The 24,530-nt window shown below is 38.6% G+C and overlaps 1 protein-coding gene across 1 annotated transcript in view; it reads right to left on the reverse strand.

Annotated features, from left to right (window-relative positions):
- Positions 1–24,530, reverse strand: part of Ush2a (usherin) — a 755,222-nt gene that overhangs the window by 663,912 nt on the left and 66,780 nt on the right. Inside the window, exons 4-5 of the mRNA XM_004672003.2 lie at positions 4,123–4,186; positions 987–1,281 (exon numbers count right to left, since the gene is read on the reverse strand). Coding sequence (XP_004672060.2) covers positions 987–1,281; positions 4,123–4,186 — 359 coding nt within the window. The remainder of the gene's footprint in view (positions 1–986; positions 1,282–4,122; positions 4,187–24,530) is intronic.

The following is a 24,530-nucleotide window of genomic DNA, read 5'->3' on the forward strand; positions in this document are numbered from 1 at the left end:
AGACCCTCAGAACCTGTATAAGCAGCAGACATGGCAGCATGTGCCTGTGACCCTTGCACTCAGGAGGCAGAGATAAGGAATTCCAAGGCTAGCTAGATGGGCTGAACCAGTGGCTCTGGGTTTGGTGAGACATTCTGTCAAAAATAAGATGGAGAGGGATTGAGAAATACACCTAGCATCCACCTCTGGCCACTGTGTGTACCGTGCACTTGTGCGTGCGTGCGCGCACACACACACACACACACACACACACACACACACTCATCCACACACAAGAACATCTGTACATGAAAACCACACATTCTTTCACATACATAAAGGAGCCCTTGACAAAGGAAGGGCTTCTATGAAATAAACATTCTGTTCTTAAGTCATTATTTAGAATAAACACTTCAGTTTTTTTTTATTATTTCATTCTCAATAAAAAGAATGTTCCAATATTTCATGAATAACATTTTGATACAAATTACCCAAATCTAAGCATTGTAAATCATCCTCTAGTGATGTAATGTTCAATTACCTAATTCACTTTTTTTTTTTTTTGCCACATACTGGGTTGTATTATATCTACAAATAAATATGTCCAAGGGTTAACAGTAGATACCTGGGAATGTGACCTTATTGGAAAATAGGGTCATTACAGATCTAATTAAGTTAAGAATCTCAAGATGAGATCATTCTGGATTAAAGGCAGGCCTTTTAAGAGAAAAAGTAAGCAAAAAATAGCAGTATAAGGAACTAGGGAGAAGGGTCTGCTCCTTAAAGTTACACCTCTGTAAACCAGGAAGCTGAAGTAGATTCCAGAATCCGAAAGAAGCAAACAGGACTCTTCTCCCAGAGTCCCTACAGGGAGGGCAGCCCACCAACACTTTGATTTCATATTTCTGCTATTACAGACCAGACAATGAGAGAAACCGTATCTTTGTAAGACACGAACTCTCTAGTAGCCAAAAGAAACTAATGCACGCCTCATTGTTTCTGATTACCTCATACTGCCCATTCTCCAAGTCCACTGTAATAGCCACTCCTTGACTGAGCTGGGTAATGTCTGTGAACACATGGGAAACCCATGAAGTACCAATGTCATTATCATTGATGAAGGAGAGAGGGTGGGCTTCAGGATTCAGCCGCGAAACGTGATGGACGGTGGTGTTTTGGGCGCCATTGAGAATGCAGTACCGCTGGACCAGAGGGTGCACTCGAGGATGGCTGCCTGGGCAGCGGCAGTGGGGCTGGGTGTGCAAGTGGAGCAGCTCTCCAGAGAAAAGTTCCAGAATTTCTCTGTCAAGAGTCAAGAGGGAGAAGTTAAGGACAAATGGCTTCACAGCAATAGGAATTCTAGGAACCTGTCCTACACTCTTGGTGTGTGGACGAGCAACCACTTTCAGTTTCAGTAGTTTTCTGAATGGAACACAAAATAAAACTCATTCTTGGAGACAAACAGTCTCCTAAATGTGACTTCAATACAGTTAATTTTAAAAGTATTAAGTTTATCACATCAAAAAGATCTCGCCTTGGGAGTTGGTTCAGTGGTAAAAGGCACTTACGTAAAAAGCATGATAGCTCAGGTCCCATTCCCCAGTACACACATGGAGGCAAATGCATAAAGCTGGAGTTCATTTGTAGAGGCAGGACATCCTGGTGCACTTATACATTCCCTTTCTCTCTCACACACACACAAATAAATATTAAAAGAAATATTCGGCAAGCCTGGTGTGATAGACCTGCAGTCCCAGGTCTGTCTTCAGAAGCTGAGGCAGATGGGTCACAAGTTCAAGGCGTATTTGAGCAACAGCACGAGGTCAAAGATACTGTGGGGAAGCTAGTGAACCCTTTCTAAAATTAAAAACAAAATAAAATAAAATAAAACCCAGAGGGCAGAAGTTACATCTCACTGGTGAGTACTTGGTATGAAGTACAAAATTCAAAATTAGTATCAGAAAAGAGGGAAGAAGAAGAGCAGGGGGGTGAGGAAAGGAAGAATGAGAGGAAGGAGAGGAGGAAGAAGAGGAAAGGAGAGACGGGCACATGCCAGCCCCTTTACAGTATCAAAGACTTTACTTAAATTTGGCACTGTGCCTGTTTGTCTGATGCAGAAGAATATCATTTACTTAAAGTTTAAATTGACTTACACTGAGAGTTAATGATAGTATATGGAAAATAATAAGATATAGATAGCATTTCCAGCTCATTGATGGGAAAGTGTAAGGAAACATGTATCATTTTGTTTGCTTTTTTTTCTCTGAGTAAAGGGACAGAAGCCAAAGCAATTTGTCAACAGTTTCCTGTGACTCATCTGAGAAGATGCTAGCTTCCTGAAATGTTTCAATGACTTTAGATCATATGCCAACTTCCAGAAGTCAGAAAATACCATTTGCAGGCAGATATATTGAATTTTCTCATTAAGGCAATAATCCTGTTCTAGATGAGATGAGTCATTTTACTTTTAGGCATTCTTCCATATCACCCCTTTCCAGATATTTCAGACAGGCAAGCACCAAAGCAGGCTCCTTTTCGTATCATGGAGAGGAAATGTTCGAGCCAGCTTTCCAATCACTAAGCCACTGGAAATGACACCCCGTATAAATTTCTTTGATGTTTTACAGCTGACATCAGGTTTTGAAAGGGACTCCGAGCCACTATCCACTATAAAATCGGTGTCCTGTCCTCTACCACAGGCAAATTTCATGTCCAACGAATTGTCCCAAAACTCTCAGCATTCTAAACAGGTTATCTGAAAGACTGCAAGGCTAGAGGTGGTCAATGTCTTTCTGTGTAACATCATTCTTTAAAATCCATTTATTTATTTATGAGACACACAGGAAAAGAGAGAGAATGGGCATGTCAGGGTTCAACATCATTCTTTATATAGGAATCTCCTGATTTCATAGACAAATGGAAAAGGTATTAGTTGACAATGAATGTGCCATAGTCTACGTTACCCCTTCAAGGGCAATGTTCTCAAATCTATATAAGTCAGTCCTAGCTTTAGGAAACCCAACACAGTAAGCCCACATCTCCTTTAAAGGGGAATACACGTTATCCATTTGAACTTCAAAATAAAATAAAATAAAATAAAGATGATCAACTCATCCTTGCTGTTCTATCGTCAGGATATACATTAGGGACCTTCAGAATCCAGCTGCAGCAGCATTTCATGTACACACAACAGACAGGTCTATGTCTATAATTTTGTACAGTGTAAATAGAAAAAAATATATAATTGGTTTACATATTCATTATTTATTTTAATAATTTTATTTTTGTTGGAGATTTTGTTGGAGGGCATAATGATTGTACCAGGGCCTCTTGATACTTCAAACAATTCCAGATACATGTGCCACTTTGCTCATCTGGCTGTTCTTAGGTACTGGAGAATCCAACCCAGGCTGGCCGACTTTGCAAGCAAGCGACATTTCCCCAGCCCTAAGTATTTGTTCTTTATAAAGTTCCCCTGTCTTGGCACAGTTTTATATATTTCTATACAATTTTCACGAAAATGAATTTTCATAGAGAAAATCTGATGTATCAACTCTGATCATAGTATAAGAAGATACTGACCTGACAACTTTAGTGAATAAGCATAGATCATGGAAAAGCAAACACCTCATGCTTAATTAGTTAACATTTGCCAAATGTCATAAAGATGAAAAATCTTAATGGGGGTTTCATTTAAGTAAATTTAAATTTATCCTTACATATTTTTTTGTATTTCTGGTGTGTGTGTGTGTGTGTGTGTGTGTGTGTGTGTGATGTACTTCTGGTGCTATTTGCATGTTGTGTACACATGTGTGTGCAGATGTGTGCACCGGATGTACACACATGGTGAGGTCACAGTAAAATATCAGATGTTCTCTCTCTCTTCAATATTATTTCCTGGTGATGGAGTTTTTCAATGAAGCTGTAGCTGCTGCTTTTGGTAACACTGGTAGATCAGCAAGTCCACATGTTTCATCTGTCTTTCCTCCCTCAGGACTGGGGCGCTAGATATGTGTGTCCATGTGGCCTTTTCACACGGTCACTGAGGTTCAAATCCAGGTCTCCATGCTTGTGAGCCAAGAACTCTTTCCTCCCAGTAAGCCCCAGTTCCTATCCTTATACTCCTTAGTCACCTCTGCTTACCTGTTTGTAAGTGCCACTTCATAAAACCGAAAATCTTGCATTCTTCCAACAAACTGTTCTAAACCTGTAAAATATATTTATATAATATTAGAAGCCTATGGGCCAAGAAATTGCTGAAAAAATTTCAGCTGATATACCTTTAAAGTTCTTGGGGCTGGAAAGATGGAAGATTGGTTAAAGGCACTTGCTTGCAAAGGCTGTTAGCCTAGATTTGATTCCCCAGTACCCATGTAAAACCATGTGCACCAAATGCCACATGTATCTGGAATTTGTTTGCAGTGGCTGGGGGCATTGGTGTCCCAAGGTTCTTTCTCTGTCTGTGTATGCCTCTTGTTCTCTCTGTCAAAGTAATAAATAAAATATAAAAATATTTATTCATTTGAGGGGGGAGAAAGGAAGAGAATGGGTGGATCAGGGTCCTTCATCCACTGCAAACTAAATCCGGATATATGTGCCTCCTTATGCATCAGGTTCATATGGGTACTGGGAAATTGAACCTGGGTCCTTAGTTCTTCACTAAAGTACCCTAACTGCTAAGGCATCTCTCCAATTGCATAAACATATATAAAACCAATAAAGTTCTAAACTTTGAGAAATGCCCATATCAGCATCTTTTCAAACTATTGAAATTGACCCATGTCCCTTTTCTAATTCTACCTAAGTGATAATGATCAGGTTCATCTCAACAGATGTTGCTACAGGACCCTCACAGCAAAGTGAACACTCTGTGGATGTACCTATTAACCTAATCCATAGCTTGCAGTCTCCAGGAAAGTTTCTCCCTAGTCTATAAATCTGTAATCTAATAAGCCCTGAATTTGATTGACATCTGTTTTCACCTGCAGTTTCTCAAATACCTATTCTGGCAGCAGGAGAACTGGCCACTTAAACATAGTGTGCTAGTTCAATATCACGAATTCATCACTTTGTGAGGATTCCTCCAAGCCAGCCAGATTCAAAAATCAGTCTTCCTTGCCTTAGAAGATTCTCAAAGTGTAGGTAAATATTAGCTTTGAGTTGCATGGTATAATTAATTAATTTGGTAATTGCTTAGAATTTACTCAAGCAGGTAAGGTCAAAAGTAGAAATAGAGCCAGGCATGATAGTGCACGCCTTTAATCCCAGCACTTGGGAGGTAGAGGTAGGAGGATCACCATGAGTTTGAGGACACCCTGGGACTACATAGTGAATTCCAGGTCAGCCTGAGCTAGGGTGAGATCCTACCTCGAAAAACCAAAGGAAAAAGAAGTAGAAATAGAAGGGTAGGGAAGAATACTGTCATATTCTGACTCAGAATCATTCCCCAGTATGCTAATTCATGAACAAGTGGTCTCCAGCTGCTTTGAGAGGCTGGGGGAGCATGGCTGACAAGTTAGACCACCATGAGCAGGCCTCTAAAGATTATATTCTGGTTTTTCTTTCCTGACTCTGCTTCCTGTTCCACTATGATGTGGACAGCCAGCCTCTGTCACCCACTTCTGCCACCATGAGCTGAACTGCTTCTCCATCCCTTTCTCACACCAATGAACTAAAACTGAAACAAAACCATCATCCAAAATAAAGATTCAAGGTGTTGGTGGTTAGAATAGCTGCCTTCCAAAATAAAGATGCCATCCTTTTAAGTTGTGTGGTGGTTTGAGTCAGGTGTCCCTAATAAACTCATGTGTTATGAATGCTAGGTCCCAAGGTGGTGGCCAGTTGGGAATTCGGAGTCTTGCTGGTGGTTTGTTATTAGGGGTGAGCTGAGGGTGTCATAGGCAGCTCTCCCTTCCTAGAGTTGGCACACTGCTGTGCTGTGTTGTCCATCTGCTGTGGCAGAGGTGATGTCTAGCCATGCTCATGTTATCCTTACCCCTGGAATCAGGCATTGTGGTCAGGAAAACATAAAATTAATGAAGATAATTTACTGCATCTTAACGTTTGTTCTATTTGTAGTTGAAAGAAAAACTTGGAAAAATGTAAAAATCTCACTAGAGTTGCATCACTGGAGACTTAACATAGGATGAGACCTAAAACATATTACCAACTCAAGAATTACATGTTTTTTTTTAACTTAACTTTGGAGTAATACTGAATTTTCTAAATGGCTATTTCTACAATTTTTGTAAACTGTTTCCCATAGCCCTTGAAGACAAAAGGTTATAAAGAATGTTTAGCTTAGTGTGGCTGCAGATCCTTGGTGGTAAGGTGGAGAAGAGTGAGCAGAACAAAGGTATATCAAATTAATAAAACATGGAGAACACACTTAGAATAGACTCACATACCAATTTCTGAAGATTGGGAAGGAACTTGTGAGCTAAGAGGAAGACTCAGGTGTGCCAAAAGTACATGCATCTGTTTGAAAGAGTGTACTTATATCCTTGTGGGTAGATATACTGTATTTTCAAATATTTACACTTAAATAATATATGAATGGCATATAAGCATCTAAAAAATGTTCTACACCACTAGTCATCAAGGAAATGAAGATTAAAACTACATTGACATTCCATCTCATTCCTGTCAGATTGGCCACCATCATGAAAACAAATGATCATAAATGCTGGAGGGGATGTGGAAAAAGAGGAACCCTTCTACACTGCTGGTGGGAATGCAATCTGGTCCAGCCATTGTGGAAATTAGTGTGGAGGTTACTAAAACAGCTAAAGATTGATCTACCATATGACCCAGCTATAGCACTCCCAGGAATATATCCTAAGGACTCATCTCATTTCCTTAGAAGTATGTTCTCAACCATGTTTATTGCTGCTCAATTTATAATAGCTGGGAAATGGAACCAGCCTAGATGTCCCTCAACTGATGAGTGGATAATGAAGATGTGGCACATTTATACAATGGAGTTCTACTCAGCGGTAAAGAAAAATGAAGTTATGAAATTTGCAGAAAAATGGATGGATCTGGAAAGGATTATACTAAGTGAGGTAACCCAGGCCCCAAAAGCCAAGCACCACATGTTCTCTCTCATGTGTGGATCCTAGCTACAGATGACTGGGCTTCTGTGTGAGGAGGAAAATACTTAGTAGCAGAGGCCAGTAAGTTGAAAAGGAGATATAAAGGGAAGAGAAAGGAAGGGAGGAGGGTACTTAATAGGTTGGTATTGTATATATGTAAGTAGAATGATTGATATGGTGAGGTAATATGATGGAGAATGGAATTTCAAAGGGGAAAGTGCAGGGACGGAGGGTATTACCATGGGATGTTTTTTATAATCATGGAAAATGTTAATAAAAATTGTGAAAAAGATAAAAAAGTACAACAGAGTGAAATATTTTGTGTATGAACATTTCTTCACAAAGATAAGCTTTTTCAATTGCTAACTTAGAAAAAATAATGTTCATTTCCAGGCTCTCCCTTCCACCTCCTCTTCTCAACCTCCTGTCAGTTTCCCTTGAATCTGAGACCATAGGAAGAAAGTTGTTCTGTACCTCTTACACTAACATTTCTGTAGAAATGCACCTCTACTTTTCCCATCCAAAAACAGATAACTTGGTCTGGACTTGGTCAGGGCATCTAAGTGAGGCCAAGGAAGAATGTGGTGGTCTTGTCTAGAGAACCAAAATTGTTCCTGACTTTCCTTTGAACAGAATGCTGAGCAATTCAATGCACACTTGTGTATTAGGAAATACACTGTTCTGGACTGAACTGTGTCTCTGCAAAAAATATATATATATATAACCATTTAATTTTGAATATGAGTTTCTTTGAAAATAGGGTCTTTGCAGATGCACTCAGTTTAGAAGTTATTAAAGAAGGCCCAAGTATGATATAAAGCTATATCATTCATACCATGAGGAAAATGTTCAATAAAGGCAGACATACAGAGCAAAGGCCTTTAGGTTCATATTCTCTCTCCCTCTCTCTTTCTCTACATATATATTCAGTTTCTCCCTCTATCATACTCATACACACACACACACACACACACACACACACACACACACAAACACACACACAGAAAGAGAGAGAGAGCGAAAGAGAGAGAGAGGTATTTAAGCTGTATAAGAATAAACAGTAAATTTATGAGAAGTTGAGAAATGAGTGCTCGCTTTCACTTTTTTTTAACTAGAGTATATCTTTTAAATATTTTATAATATTCTCCCTGTCATAATCCTCTTGTTGTAGATGGTTGGTACATGTTAAGACCTGGTCTTTAGAGAAGTTTCACTAATACTTTTCTGAAAATAAAATATGAATGCTGTAGCACTGATGGTGAAGGTCCTATTACAGACTCCATACTATAAGACTAAAATGATTTTTAAAGGTTATAAAACCCAACTTTTTAAATTTGTAGGTGACAAAATATATTGAGTTTCTCCCTGCACCAAGATTTCCCTTTAGCCATTATTACAGTAGAGGAAATGAATTCTAATTCATCAGCCTGGCCAGAGAAGACTCCACTCGTACCCTTCTGTGTAAGGACCATCGCTCTTCCCTCAGGTGATATGGCACCTTATAGCTCTTGTCTCCCAGTTGTGTCCCTCATTGTAACCTCAACACTTCCAAATAAACATGGAAGCATGTCACTCATCTTTTCACATCCCCCCAGTGGCTTCTTATTTCACTGAGAATGAAACCAAGAATCCTACTCACATACTATACCACTTTATATCAACTTGTAATTCCATTGCCATTGGAAAGTTCTTGTCTTCCCCAAGCTTCCACTGCCTCTCTCTCACTCTAATCCTTTTACTTCCATTGGCTTGCCGAGCACATTGCTGAAAGGACCCGTGCACTTGTGCTGCCTGACTGGAGCTCCTTGCACTAGATGGCTCCACCAGCTGCCCTCTTTTCTCACTCAGGCAGCATTCTCAGGGACGTGTTCTTTTGATCATGCCTTCCCAATAACATCCAGCCATGTCCTCCAGCCTGATTCAAAGTTTCCTTTTTTTTTTTTTCCTACTGTGAATGCACCTCTTGTGTTCTATGGTATTATATAAGTTATTCGGTTACTATATTTAGACGTCTCTGGAGGAAAGCTCTGTGGAAGCAAGAATGTTCTTTGATCACCTGATGTATCTTTGGCAGCCATGAAAGGACTTGGCACAAATGGGCTTCCAGGAAGTATTTGTGAATGAATAAGAGGATAAAAGTAAGTGCAATGAAGTCACCCTGTGGTTAAAGCCACAGAGAAGGCTTTGACAAGAGCATCATTACCACTGTGTTTCAGGTGACAGTGCACTGTTCAAACTCATGGAGAACGGTCCACTATTTGTTATGATCTGACTCATTGATATGAAACATTTACCTCTGAAGTTATGTATAAAACCTTTTAGGCAATATTTTATACTGAGAAAATCAGTTGTGTCATATGGATGAATGTAATAAATTAATTTCTTCTCCTTTATGGTTTGTGTTTATAAAAATTAGAAATAATGGGCTGAAGAAATGCCTTAATGGTTAAGCTGCTTGCCTGCAAAACCTAAGGGCCCAGGTTTGACTCCTTAGTACCCACATAAGCCAGAGGCACAAAGCATAACTTGCTGCTGGAATTCATTTGCAGTGGCTTGAGGCCCCTGTGCACCTATTCTATCTCTATCTCTCTGGTTGTCTCTCTCTCACTCTGTCTCTCATAAGCAAATAAATAAAGATATTTTTTGAGATGGGAAATAACAACTATATATCCTAAAAGTCCCACTTGTGTGGTGTTAATGGAATCCATGTTTTCTAGAGGAACTATACCACTGAGATGTTTGTTGAAAACAGTCAGTGGTAATTGCTTAACTTTTTTTCTAACTTGAGGAAGATTATACAAGATACTAAAACATAATAGTAAATGCAATAAATAAAAAGAAAGGTAGGATTAAAATTATCCAATTATGCTAGCCTTTTATGATCAAATTTCATAATCAAGGAAAGAAATAGTTTGATAGTTAGAAGTGGTAAAAAAATAATGGATGGAGATATGGCTAAGTTGTTAAGGCACTTGCCTGAAAAGCCAAAAGACCCAGGCTTGATTCCCCAGTACCCATGTAAAGTCAGATGCACAAGGTGGCATATGCATTTGGAGTTCATTTGTGACACTATGGACTCATGTGTTTAGGTACCTGTCCCTAGCTGGTGGCACTCCCTGGGAAGGTTGAGGGATTTTAGGAATGAAGCCTTGCTAGAGAAAGTGGGTCACAAGGTGGTGGCGTCAGGCTTTAAGCTGTGATAGCCTGGTCTACTTCCTGTTGGCCTCTGCTTCCTGACTGTCGATGTAATGTGAGCGGCCAACTGGTCCTGCTGCCTTGCCTTCCAGCAGTGAAAGAACGTAGTCATTTAAAACTGCAAACCAGAATAAGCCAGTTCCTTCCTTAAATTTCTTTAAGGATTTAGTCACAGCAAAAAGTAAAAAAAAACTAATAGTCTATTTAGAAAACTATTTTTAATTCTTTTATAATAATACTATAGATGAAGGAAATAAAGACTAAAAATGAAAATAAAATTATCCCAGGGTAAAATGTATCATAAATTAGATAATCAGGACAAAATATAGTATAAAGAAAGAAAAATATAGACTCAATTTCTCTTTTAGTAATAAGGCCCATTTCAGATATTAACAAATTAAATCTGCCATGCTTTGAAAAAATGTCATATCTGAATACAAAGTCCTGAATAATCAACAATAAGGGGAAAACAGCTTGAATTTAACTGTTTTTCCATTAAAGTAAAGGCAACTTGAGGATCCTCATTCTATTATGTCTTTTCAATAATATCACAGAAATTCTTAGCTCAAAAAGGCGGGTCATACCTATAATGCTGGCATGTGGGAAACTGAGGCAGATGATTGCCAGGAACTCAAAGCCAGTATGGGCAACAGAGTGAAATCTAGACCGCCTGTGTTATAGAGTAAGCTATGTCCTCCCCAAAATCATATGTGATAATCAGTAAAAAGCAAAATAGCAATAATTAATATAAAACTATCATTTGTAAATTATGTGATAAAAATACATTTTAGAAACAAAATAGAGAATTAGTGAATTTCTAAAATGGTCATAAAAATAAAATGTTACATTAAAATCCATACTTTTATGTCAAACATTCAATACTTGTATAATATAACTAATCAACTGTAATTATCATGTAATGAACTGCAATCTTAATGCTCTTTCAGTATTCCTCATATGTTCTTCTATTCCATTCACCTGTGTGATTTCATCAGTTTTTATTTAATCCCAGCATTTAAGAGGCAGAGGTAGGAGGATTGCCATGGGTTCAAGGCCACCCTGAGACTATGTATTGAATTCTGAGTCAGCCTGAGTTAGAGTGAAACCCTACCTCCCTGGCTTGGGGAAAAAAAAAAGAAAGCAAAATAACGATAGTGTCAAACCTACAAACAAAAGGTTGTAGGAAATTTACGGGAGGTTGGCCGTTGTTCAGAGCCTCACCTTGGGACCAGTCAAGGATGTCGTCTTCACCAAGAAGAGAGTAGCAATGGCTAGCAAAATAGAGTGTGCTCAGAATGAAACATGGAGTGTTTCAAGGAAAGGAAAGTGTGCAAGAGACATAACGTAACAGTAGTTTGACTACTATGTTGAATATGAATGTAAAATGTTGCAAGAGATCATCACTTTGCTACCAATCTTAACAACTCAAAGAAACCTGAAAACTTATACAATCATCTCTAAATGCCATCAGAAATCATGTCCTTAAGCAACTTGATTAAATTATACAAAATTCTAGCCTTTCACAAGAGAGGAGACTCTTGGCCTAACACAGATGGCAAGTAAAGGAGCCGCAAAAGCAGAGTAACATCCCTGCAGAGGCTAGAAGGACAGGCTAGAATCCCAAGCAATATGATATCTGTAACTTGGAGCATACTAAATAATATTGAACATGTAATCAGTCATCAATAAACAGTATGGGAATTTTTAAGTCTTAATTTATTAGTCAGATGTTTCAATATTTTCCTTTCATGTTCGTGGATATAGTATTGTGAGTATAAAAGTTTTAATTGCTGGGCATAGTGGTCTATGCCTTTAATCCCAGCACTCAGAAGCCTGAAGTAGGAAGAAAATCATAACTGTAGCTGAGGCTACATGGTGACTCCTAGCTCAGCCTGGGCTAGAGTGAGAGCCTGACTCAAAAGAAAAAGGTTTTAATGATAAAGTTATAGAAACACTTTTGTTCACTGTTCCCTAACTCAAGATTATATATTTCTTTTTAAACTAATACAGATATTTATTCAGCATTGCTATGAGACATTCAATACTTGTATAATATAACTGATCAACTGTAATTATCATGTAATGAACTGCAATCTTAATGCTCATTCAGTATTCCTCATATGTTCTTCTATTCCATTCACCTGTGTGATTTCATCAGTTTTTGTACTATTCTATTTTTTTCTCATACTATTCTCAAAAAAGACTTTCTCATAAAATAGGATAATCATAACAGAGTTAAAGAAAAAAAATTTTCTGTACCTATCTGAGTTTAAAAATACACCTGTGGGACAAGATAGAATTTGTTGCACACCAGCTCTAGGTTCACAAACATGCAACTGAGAAAATGCATCCTTGGATCAGTAGAAGACATAGAAGGAAAAAATGTTGTTGGAGTTAGCTTTAGATGTCATCCTTTTCTCCCAATGGGCATTTACTTTTATAGATACTCAATTAATGCTCATCTACCTCTTAATAATCAATGTTGTTAAGAAGGTGTTAATCTATTCAAATGTATAATGAGAAGATCCTTAGGTTCAATAAGAAAGCAAGACTCTGTTAATCAGTCATTTCAGAAATAGTTCAGAAGAGTTGATTTATGTGGTTCTATTTTTATATCCAAAATCTGGAGTTGTGATAGTTGGTAGCCTCACTGATATGACTCCACATATCTGGATACAATAAGTATATCTTCAACTGGGAGAAAATATTCCTAGAAAGGAGCTGATGGACCTTGATCAATAGTCTAAGGTGTTTCTACATATTCAAAAGTAACTCTGAACAAATTGGTTATCATTAATATGTGTGGAGGAATGATCAGAATTCAAGAAAATATGTTATATCTAGTCCTTGTGTGGTAAATTTCTACCTTCATATTGGGTGTACAAAGAGAGAGAACAATGTTCAGTCTATGCAGATAATATAGAAACCATATATATTTTGTTAACGAGTGTGTGTGTGTGTGTGTGTGTGCGTGTGCATGTGTATACATAGACATGCATGTGTGTATCTGTTCACGCATGTGTGAGGGTGCATATGTGTGTAGAGGCTGGAGGACAACCTCAGATGCTGTCCTTTGGGTGCTGTCTACCATCTTTTGAGAAACAGCTTCTCGTTGGTCTAGAACTCATGAATTAGGCTACACTGGCTGGGTAGTGAACCCCTGCCCCACCTAGAAGTTCACCCGTCTCTGCCTCCCCAGTGGTGGGTTATAAGTGTGTGCCCACCATGCCTGGATTTTTAACTTGGGTTCTGAGGAAGAAATGAGGTCTTTATACTGGCATGACAAGCGCTTTGCTCACTGATCCATCTTCCTCATTGGAAAAGACAGTTCCTGACCTGCTTCCATTACACATCCTCTTAGGCAGGCCTGTGTCTGAGGCGGTATCTCTTGCAGAACGGAGACAGGAGGTAGGACTGACCATGCCAAACAGCACCTTTAATGTAGCCTATGGGGATGTTTTGCTCAGTTACCTTTCCTGTATAAAACCATCTTAGATAGGAATAAAACTATGGAAGACCATGACTTAATTTTTTTTTTAATTTACAAAGGGAGCAAGTGAGAGAAAGACAATGATTTATAGTAGGTGCATAGAAACGTTCTGTACTGCTCTCATTTCTGATCAGAGAGGCGGCATGGATCCTGGCTCATTAGGCAGCAGTAATGAGCCCGTCCACATGCCATCTCTAATTAGAAAACAGATACAGTAGGTGTGAGCCTACCTGGAGTGGATGAAGTCAGGATAGATATATATTTTACAAAAATATCCTTTCCTCCTTCCAGCCCTAGATGCCCAAAATGTAAAAGTAAAAAGTATAATGAAAACTAAATGTATTTGAAAGAAACTATTTTCTAATTACTTGTTTTCTAGCCACAAGAGAGAATAATTTTCACACAGTTTAAAAATAAATATCTTCAGTTCATGCTGCTCTTTGAAGCATTAATTCAATATTTAGTATGCTAAGATAGAGCAGAGTCAAATCATTTCAACCTTGCAGAACAAAGCAGACATGTTTATGACACTATTGAATACCTTTAGCAACATTTTTGGTGTAATAAAGCATTCTTGGAAATACTAATGGAGATTAAATATCAAAATAAGTTTCACAAGGTTTAATGTGTTATTAAAATTTGTGCAGGCTGAGCATATGTAAATTTTTCAATATATTAATTTGCTGAAACTAAGCTTCTAAATACATATGTTCTTTAAATTTTTGTGTTTTTTTAGGTTTATCTTGAGCTGACTGGATATAAATGAGTGACACGGTCTTATGTAGGTTTTATTTTTTCTTATTATTCTCTACAACAGCATCTCATTGCTTCACATTGAGAAAATAGCTCTTCAAAAAAGTTAACAATAACTGAAACAACCTGTGTATTTATATGGTGGAAAGCTCAGGGGAGATTTGACACAGTGACCCACTCTGTCACCCAGGCTGGCCTTGACCTCATTATGTAGCCTAGTTGGGCCTCTAACCTAGGATCCTTTTGCCCCAGTGCAGGGATAATGGCACAGACTGCCACAGTGAACTCTTGTTGGCACTTATTACTAGTCAATAAGCAATCTATTCTAAATAGGTTTCATCTCCTATAATTTTCATGGTAGCCTCTTATCTAATATATTAAAGTGCTATTTAATAGATTAAAAATCAGTGACTGAAAGAGTAAATATTTTTGATAAAAGGAATATAATTGGATGCAATTCAATACTCTTTAACACCAGAACTTGCAAATTTTGCCATTTTTTTTCTAAAACCTCTTCAAGCCCTTCGTTAACATTTCAAAATGTGTGGTGCATATGTTAACAGCACCTCACTCGCTACAGATGCATAGATACCAAGAACATACTTTGTAACAGGATTTCAGAGCCACTTAGTGTTGTCTGACTTGAGCTTCCATTAACTGGTGCTGACACATGCAGAACAGCCATTGCTTTGTGAAAAAATAATACAGAATATATGCCTTTCTTCTTAAATGAGACATAATTTTAAATAACTAGTCATTGGGAAAATCTAAAATTTTGTACTATTTCAAAATTAATAATAACACATGTGCACATCTAAAGGACAATTCTAAAGCCAAGTGCATATTATGGATAAATTTCAAACATCTGAAAGACTTAGAATGTCTGTGATATACAAAATTAAAAATTGAATTCAAAAATTATACTTTATATAATTTCATGAACAAAACCATTAGGCCAGAATCCTGACAGCATCCAGTGCTGTTGGGATTGTGAAGACATAGGAATTCTCAGGCCCCGCCAACAGGAGCAAAATGCCTCTGACGGGTAGAACTCAAAAGCTAGACTAGGAAAAGAGAGAGAAAATACTCTAGTAAGCAAAATCAGAAATGAAAGTGCAGCCATTGAGATGTAACCACAGAGATGTAACGGATCATTAGAACTTAGTATGAATTACTGCCTGACAACTGATACGGAGATGGCCACATCCTCACCCAACACCTGACACAAGCTGAGCCATGAGGAAAGAAGCCAGAACAACAACCCCCAAGTGTGAGTCGGAAATAAAAACCCTCCCATGCAAGACAAGCTCAGGACTAGGAAAATACAGATAAAGAACTCTTGCTTGTTCCCCTTAAGTTACAGCTATAAATTGAGAAGGATTTTTTTTTTTCAAACACATTGTACAAAACCAGCAGTGCTTTTTATACTAGCTACTTTTCTTCTCACTGGAGTGAAATCTCTGACATAACAACCTAAGGAAGGAGGCTAGCTTCTTTATGGTCTATCCCAGCAGGACAGGCCTGTCAGGAAAAGTGACTCCACCCACATACCCTGTCCACACCAGAAACCTCACAAACACGATCTTTACTGTCTGTACACCTAACAGCATTCTTGCCTTCTGAACTTCCATCAGAATTGCCCATTATACTCTGCTACAGCAATCTGTCTGGGTAATTTATGGCTTGATATGTTCACATACTTGAGGATCAGAAAACAAAAAATGGGATGGAAAGTGGGGCCAGGATCTACCGTTTAAGGGAACTATTGATCCATTAGAACTATTGATCACTAGAACTCATCTGCTAATGTTTACATAACTTTCCAAAACACCACCATGAACAATGGACCCCATCTTCAAACACATGCACCTCTGTAGAAAATTTCAAATCAAAGCCATAGCTTTACATGCCTGTACCCACCAGGGCCATTGCCATCTCACAGTGCAGAATGCACTATGAAGGTTTCTGTAATTTTTTTTATTGTTCAAAGGTCCAAGACATCTTCTGAGAGTCAAGGTAAACTATAGGTTAGCTCACATAAAATCAAGAAGCAAGTAACATGTCTCCACTATATGATAGTACAGAAAAAGCATTCTCACTCAAAAAGGAAGGATTCAAACATAGGTTACAAATCATGAGGCTCAGCAATGAAGCCATCAACTCTGTAGCTCCAAGTCCAGTATCCAGGGCACATGGCAACATTATGTGGGCTCCAACAGGCTTGAGAAACACCAGCCTTACAATCCTGCCATTTATCTCTCTTGGGCTGGATCTTCTCAGCACATGCAATTTTCCGAGGCCAGCACATCATATTCCTGGCATCAGTAGCATCCTGGGATCTGCACTGCTTCTTACACGTGATGCTCAGAGCTTCATGGGTTCATAGCTTGCTCATAGTCCCACACAGGGAGTCTGACACACAGACTCTTTTCAAGGTTCTTCATGCACGGACTCAGAACAATGTAACCAGCAAATCTGGCCTGCCTACAAAACCAGTAGCTCATGAGTAACACCATTCCATGTTACCATCCTAAAATACTTTCTGTCCCTGTATACTCCAGTTACAAGGGTCCCTCTGTTCCTGTGTGCCTCAAAGAGGGAAAACAATTTCTTTAGTTGGCCTTGTTGAAACAGGGCTCCAACATTTCTGGTGCCCATATCTTGGCAGGAAAGTCTTTCAGGTTTACATTTTTAGCATCTAGAATCTTTAGTGGTAGGGTCTTGGCCTCAAGGCATTATTGTTTATCAGGTGGACAGTGCTTTGCTCATCTTCAGCTGTCATTGTCTCCTTGACAAACACTTTTTGGTGTGCAGCACTTGCTTCCAAGGCACACATGGCACACTCTTTACTCCAAAAATGAACATAGTTTATATTTTCTGCCTTGCTTCCCCCCCCCCTTTGGGTTCTTTCTACCCATTAATTTGGATCAAGGCAGTTATTAACAACCACATTACAACCTGATGCTATGAAATTTCCTTGGTCAAATTAATTAGTCCATTGCCTTTCAATTCAACCTCCCTTACAATGTTGAGACACAGGCAGAGTATAGCTGGATTCTTTGACAACTTGAAACATGAATGACCTGTGGCCCGATTTCCAATGGAATCCCTGTTCACATATGAAACCTCATGAGCATGATATTTACTGTCTGATCATCTGATAGCATTCTGGTCTTCTGAACTGTCATCAGAATTGCCATCTAAGCTCTATTCACAATAGTCTGCCTTGGGTTCCTTTGCCTTTCAGTTCCTGACCCTTCCATATCCCTCCTGCAAACCAGTTCCAAATGCCTATGCATTACATTGTCACATTGCTTGTAGTAATAACATGATACCAATGTTATATATTAGGGACTGTTCTCATTACTGAGATCCAGTGCTTTCAGAAGCACCTCAAGTTAGTTGGGTCTAGCATAACAGAACAACCCCTTGGGCATGTTAATGGGAGCTCGTACATGTTACTGCTCCCATGGTGGCAGACCACAAAACAGAATACTCAGATATAAAACACAGGTAGATGTTCCCTTCAACATCTATCCCAGGGACCCACTTTTTCTAGCTAGATTCACTAAGATTCTATGATTTTCCAAAATAGTGCCACCAGCTAGCGACCAGGTATTCAAATATATAAGCAGTGGGGAACATTTTAGGTTCAAATCATGACAACTTGATATCAAAACCACATGAGAACACAACCAAAAAGACAGCTATACCCTGATACACTTAATTAAAGTGAGCAGTTAAGGCATTTGTCTGTGAAGACTAAGGACCCAGTTTTAACTCCTCAGTACCCATGTAAGCCAGAGGCACAAATGGCACATGTATCTGGAGTTCATTTGCAGTGGCTATAGGCCCTGGTGCACCCATTTTCTCTCTCTATCTGCTGTTTCTCAAATAAATAAATAAAAAATTTTAAAAGATAAAGTGCTTTAAAAAAAGATTCACCATGAATGAGTGAGATTTAACCCAGGGGATCAAGGATGGTTCAATATCCAAAATCAATAAATGTGAGACACAATATTAAAAGAATGAAGTGCAACTTAGGTGGAAATGCATTTCCTCAGCATTTCTTCGTGATGATCATGGCAGACAAGCAAGGCACATGGACATCAGCATAAAGTAGACCATGCTTACTAAGCCACAAACTATGATTATATTGAAACTTTCTAAGATTTGGGACAATAAAGGATAGCAACTGTCACCACTTTTATACACAACATTGCTTGAAGCATTAAAAAATGAGGACTCAAAGAAAAGAAAAAGGGTATCTAACTTGAAAACTAATAGTCATTGAATTGTTACTGTTTGCAGGTGATACCGTCTTGCACATAGAAAACCCCAATATTCCACCAAACACTGTGAGAATGAATAATTGATATCAATAATGTTGTGGGACACAAACCCAACAAAAACTATACTTCTTTTTTTTTTTTTTGTTTTGTTTTATTTGTTTTTGAAGTAGGGTCTTGCTGTAGCCCAGGCTGACTTGGAATTCACTATATAGTCTCAGGCTGGCTTTGAACTCATAGTGATCCTCCTACCTCTCACTCTTGAGTGCTGGGATTAAAGGTGTGCACTACCATGCCATCTTAGAGACTATAATATTTCTATGTGTCAGTAGAGAATTATCAAAATAAAGGTCAAGGAAGCAATTGAATTTACAGTAGCTAAAAAAAAAAAGAAAAAGAAAAAGTCAAAATAGAAGAAAAAATAGGAGAAACTTTCCATGATATAGGAATGGGAAAAGACTTCCTGAACAAAACCCCAGTAGGTCAGGAACTTAAACAATCACTCAATCATTGGGATTTCATGAAGCTGAAAAGTTTCTTCACAAACAAACATACAATAAGCAGAACCAATACATTACCCACAGAATGGGAGAAATTTTTGCTGGCTATCCAACTGAACAGAGGCCTAATTTCTAGGAAAAAATCTAAACAATTAAAAATCAAACAGCCCACTCACAAAATGGGGCAAAGAATTGGACAGGGAGTTCTCAGAGGAAGAAAAACAAATGACAAATACACACTCAAGAAAATGTTCATTATCCCTAATTATCAAGGAAATGCAAATTAAAACAACTATGAGGTTCCACCTTACCCCAGTAAGGATAGCAAACATTAAAAATTCAAATAAAAATAAAACATCTGGTGAGGGTCTACATGATGTAATTCTACACAGCAGTAAGGAAAAATGACACAATGAAATTTGGAGAAAAATGGTTGAAGCTGGAACAGATCATTCTCACCAAACTCACCCAAACACAGAAAGATAATCAGGCATGTTCTCACTCATCTGTGGCTCCTAACCTGAATCTGCCCAAGACGCTGACATACCTAATAAGCATCTCAAGGACCAGACAATAGGAAGGGTGGGATGGGAGGGGAGAGGATGGGAGGGTGTAGGGGACCCAAAACTGGACCCAAATGGCAATGGTACCATAAATTTCTACATCCTAAAAGACAGACTAAATGGTTGAACGTTAATCAGGTCCTTAAAGGGAACACCTGAATCACAGGCCATGGAGAGAGTATAATAAAGACTATAAAGACTAACCTTAATCTTTTCCTGTTTCTCCCTTTCTCTCTCTTTCTTCCTCCCTCCCTCATCTCTCTCTTCTATCTCTTTTATATTACCTATCTTTTACTTCCTTCTTTTCCTTGGCACTGGCTTGTAACTCTCAGTACCATCATGAAGTTAACATCTACAATGAGCTGTTGATAAGAGAGACCTACAAAGTTTCCTAAAAGAAGAAAGATTTATGTCAGAGTACCTGATGACTCACTGAGGTTAATGGTAAGACCCTACTGCCAAACACACCATATGCTATTGGTATAGAATATGCAGTGACCTAGCTGGAAATTTGTAGAGAGTCAGTGCCCAGGCAGTTAGTTCATCTGGTGCCAGAAAGTGCTATATGAGCAAATAGGGGAAAATGATCAACATCTCTGCAAGCAACTAGTGGTCTAAACTACTCAGCAGCAATTAACCTGATGGGATGCACACACAAGTACAATAGTGGCACACAGCCATGGTTGGTAACCAGCTGTTCTTCATTTGGCTAACTGATCCACTCAATGGAACCCATAGCTGGAGCTGGGAAACAAGTCAGAACCATATCTAAAAACAAGCCCTCTCTCCACTATCAAGCTCCCACCAATTATGGGCTACAAAAGGGCCTACACCTATTAAATTCTCTCTAAAATAATAATGGTTATCCCATTTATCTGGTGCTGACTTCACTCTCTGTTGAAGAATCTGCTTCTCTTTTTCAGATGGACACAAATCCTGAGGAGAGAATCAGCCCATGGCACCTCACCAGGGCCCCAGGTGAAGTCAAGAGTAATTGGGGAAATGAGCAAGAGTGCTGCTTTCTTGATGAAGCTGGTACCAGAAAAAAAAGGGTGAAGGAAATAGACCCAGAGAACACTCAACTCCTCCCAACCAGATATCCAGAGGCACAGAGGTTCCCAAGAGCTTATCATTTAAGTAGACCTAAAAAAAAAACCTATCATGGCTCATGGAAATTTGTAGAAGAGAGAGCAGGAAGATTGTTAGAGCCACATGTTGTGATATTATGCACAGGGACATTGCAACTTTCCCATAATTGATGGCTAACCCCACAATGCACTACACACATTCCCCATTGAGGAGGGTCCTTTGGAAGAGCAGGATAGGGAGGAGGGTAACAAGAGTACCAATATGGCTGTATACACACTGTGTACATAACTAATAAAAAATAGTAGAAATCATGTTAAGCAAAAAGATGAAAGAATGTGTAATACTAATAATTATTAAAGGAATTGAGGACAGCCACAGTGAGACATCATGCCCAGAGGCATTCCTTCCTCCCAAAGTAACTGACTACTGCTCCCACATGGCATAAACTACAGCCTTACAGGAATACCTGCAACTCTACTGAGTAGCGTTCCCCAACAGAATGGAGATGGGGACGGGGGAAAGAGGAAACAATACATGATGTATCCATATGAAATATCTTATTGATAATAATAAACATAAAAAGAAATTGAGGACATAAATAAAATGATAGAAAGTTATCCTTTGTTCATAGATTCAAATAATATAATTTATTAATGTCTCCATAGCACTCAAAATAGTACAAGTTCAATGCATTCCCTTTCAAATACCAATTACATCCTTCACAGATATAGAAAAATATTGATCCAACACTGTTTTTGGAAACACTGGACTTAAAAACAAATTATAAAACTGTGGTAATCAACACAGTGTGGCATTGCCATTTATAACAAACTCACAGCCAATGAAACTGAAGCTAGATGTAAATCCATACACCCTCAGCCAACTGAGAATTCATAGAGTGCCTAAGTATATATGATGAGGGCTGGAGAGATGGCTTGGCAGATAAAGGAACTCTGCTTGCAAAGTCCAACAGCATGTATTCAATTCCCCTGTACCTACATAAGGCTAGACGCACAGAGGCACATGCATCTTGAATTTGTTTTCAGTGGCAGGATGTCCTGGAGAGCCCAAATACTCTTTCACTTTCTTCCTGTCTGTCTGTCTGTCTGTCTTTCTCTCTCAACCTCTCGCTCTCAAATACGTGGATAAATAAATAAAATTTTAAAAAATGAAATGAAACAGGACAGTCCTTTCAGTAATGCAATTGAAGAAAGTGGATTTTCACATACAAAGATGAAGATGAATCCCTGTCTCTCATTAGTTACAAACATCAACTCAAATATAGTCCTTAAAAAGTACAAAATTACCAGCAGAAAGCAAATGGAAATAAGAAAAATCATTAAATAAGTAGTTTTATTTCAAACCAAAGAATTACAAGTAAGCAAGTATGTAGAAACAGAATGGGGGAAAATGTGTATATACTATAACTGACAAGGAGTTGATATCATGTTCAAGGAACTTAAAAAATTCAACTGCAGAAAGATAATCCAGCAGGATAAAGATGGAGAACAAATCCATATTGACATTTCTCAAAAGAATGTTCACAATTAGCTAGTGCATCCACAACTATAGTTAATCACTCAACACAGATAGCTATTGTTCAAGAGACTAATGGAAGTAAGTACTGAGGAGGATGTGGAGAGAAATACACTGCTGGTTGAAATGTCAGTACATCCATTAGATAGCCAGTACAGATGCAGTTTAAAACATGAAAAATAGAACTGCCAGGGCTGGAGAGGTGGCTTAGTGATTAGGGCAATTGCCTGCAAAGTCAGACCCAGGTTTGATTCCCCAGGACCTACATAAGCCAGAAGCACAAGGTGGAACATATGTCTGCAGTGGCTTAAGGTCCTGGCATACCCATTCTCTCTTTCTCTCTCACAATGTGTGTGCATGTGTGTATATAAATATATATCTATAAATCTATATCTATATATTTGTATATGTATATATATATATACATATATATATATATCTGCCTCTTTATCTCAACTTTAAATAAATATTTAAATAAACAATAAAATTAATATAAAAATAGAACTACCACCCTCAATAGGATAATTGGGATAACATGTGGTAAGAGGTGCCCTGGAGACAGTGAGATGAAGCCTAACCCTGAAACATTTGGCTCTGGCCTATAATTCCCAGTACTAGAAATCAGTTACAGCCCACATTGAGCTGTTGATCAGAGAGATCTAGGAGATCCTCAAAACAATGCAGGCTTCTGTCAAAGCACTTGATTACCAACCACCTGAGGTAAAAGGTAATAAAGACCCTATTGTTGAAGACATCACATGTTGCCAACACAGAAAACAAAGAGATCCAGCTGGAATCTGGAAGGAAGGCAGTTCCAAAATAGCTCATATAGTTCTAGAAAATGTTACATGAGCTGCCTGGGGAAAATGGCCAACAATATGATATGCAAGCAAGATTTACATACCTGTGTAATGGTGGTGCCCAGGCTATGTGGGTAACCAATAGCTTTCTTATTGGCTGAGATAACTGCTCAGTAGAAAGGAGGAACCCATAGTTGTAAGTGGAAGCTGAGTCAGAATCTTATAGAGACCAAGATTATGGCCTCCAGTGAAAAGCTCCCACTAGTTTTTGGACAAAAGACAGGACACACCCATCAAAATCTTTCCAAATTAGCACTGCTTATCCTCTTAAACTGATGCTGATCTCACTCTCCACAGGAGAATCTGATTTTCTTTTTTAGGAGGTATTTAGAACAAAAGACAACCAAAATCTATCAGCAATAGAAGAAAAGAGAGCTGACTCCCTAGCAGGAGACAAACTACCCCTTGCACATCAGCTAGGGCCCAAGTGAAACCACAGAGGAATTTGTGAGATGAACAATAGTGATGTGTCCAAGGTGAGCCTGAAAACCTGTGTCAGGTTGATGGACACAGACACTGAGGATACTGAAAACGCACCAAAGCAAAAGCCCAGAAGCTGCTGAGAGCCCACATTAAAGTAGACTTAAAACTTGCCCACCACTGCTGATTGAATTTTGTGAAAGAGTGGCAAAAATGATTATGAGAGCCACAGAGCAGGAGGGCACATGCAGAGGAATCTCCCCAACCTAATGGCTGACTGCTGCTCTCATTACTTCTAACCTACAACCCCATGGTGAATACCAGCAGCCCCACTGAGGAGGGCCCTATGTGGAATGGGATACAGAGAAGGGAAATGATGTTTCCAACACATGATGTGTCCACTTACAGTTTCTACTTAATAGCAATTAAAATGATAGAAAAGAATTAATACAAAAAAATAGAACTTCCATATGAACAAACAATCCCACTCCAGGGAATATGCCCAGGGGAAAGACCTTAGTATATTGAAGAGATATCTGCATTCAATATCATCTACAGCACTTTTGTCAACATCCAAGAAACAAAATAATTTAAGTGTCCATCATCTGCAGGTTAAAAAGTGGTGGTATGTGTACATAATGGGATACTATCTAGTCATTACGTAAGAATGGTATCCTGTAATTTTCAAAAACATGAATGGAGATGCAGAACATTGCATTATATGAATTAAGCTCAATGTTTCAGAAAGACAAATCACATTGG

This window comes from Jaculus jaculus, chromosome 1 (assembly GCF_020740685.1).
Source record: "Jaculus jaculus isolate mJacJac1 chromosome 1, mJacJac1.mat.Y.cur, whole genome shotgun sequence".
In the NCBI taxonomy this organism is placed as follows: Eukaryota; Metazoa; Chordata; class Mammalia; order Rodentia; family Dipodidae; genus Jaculus; species Jaculus jaculus.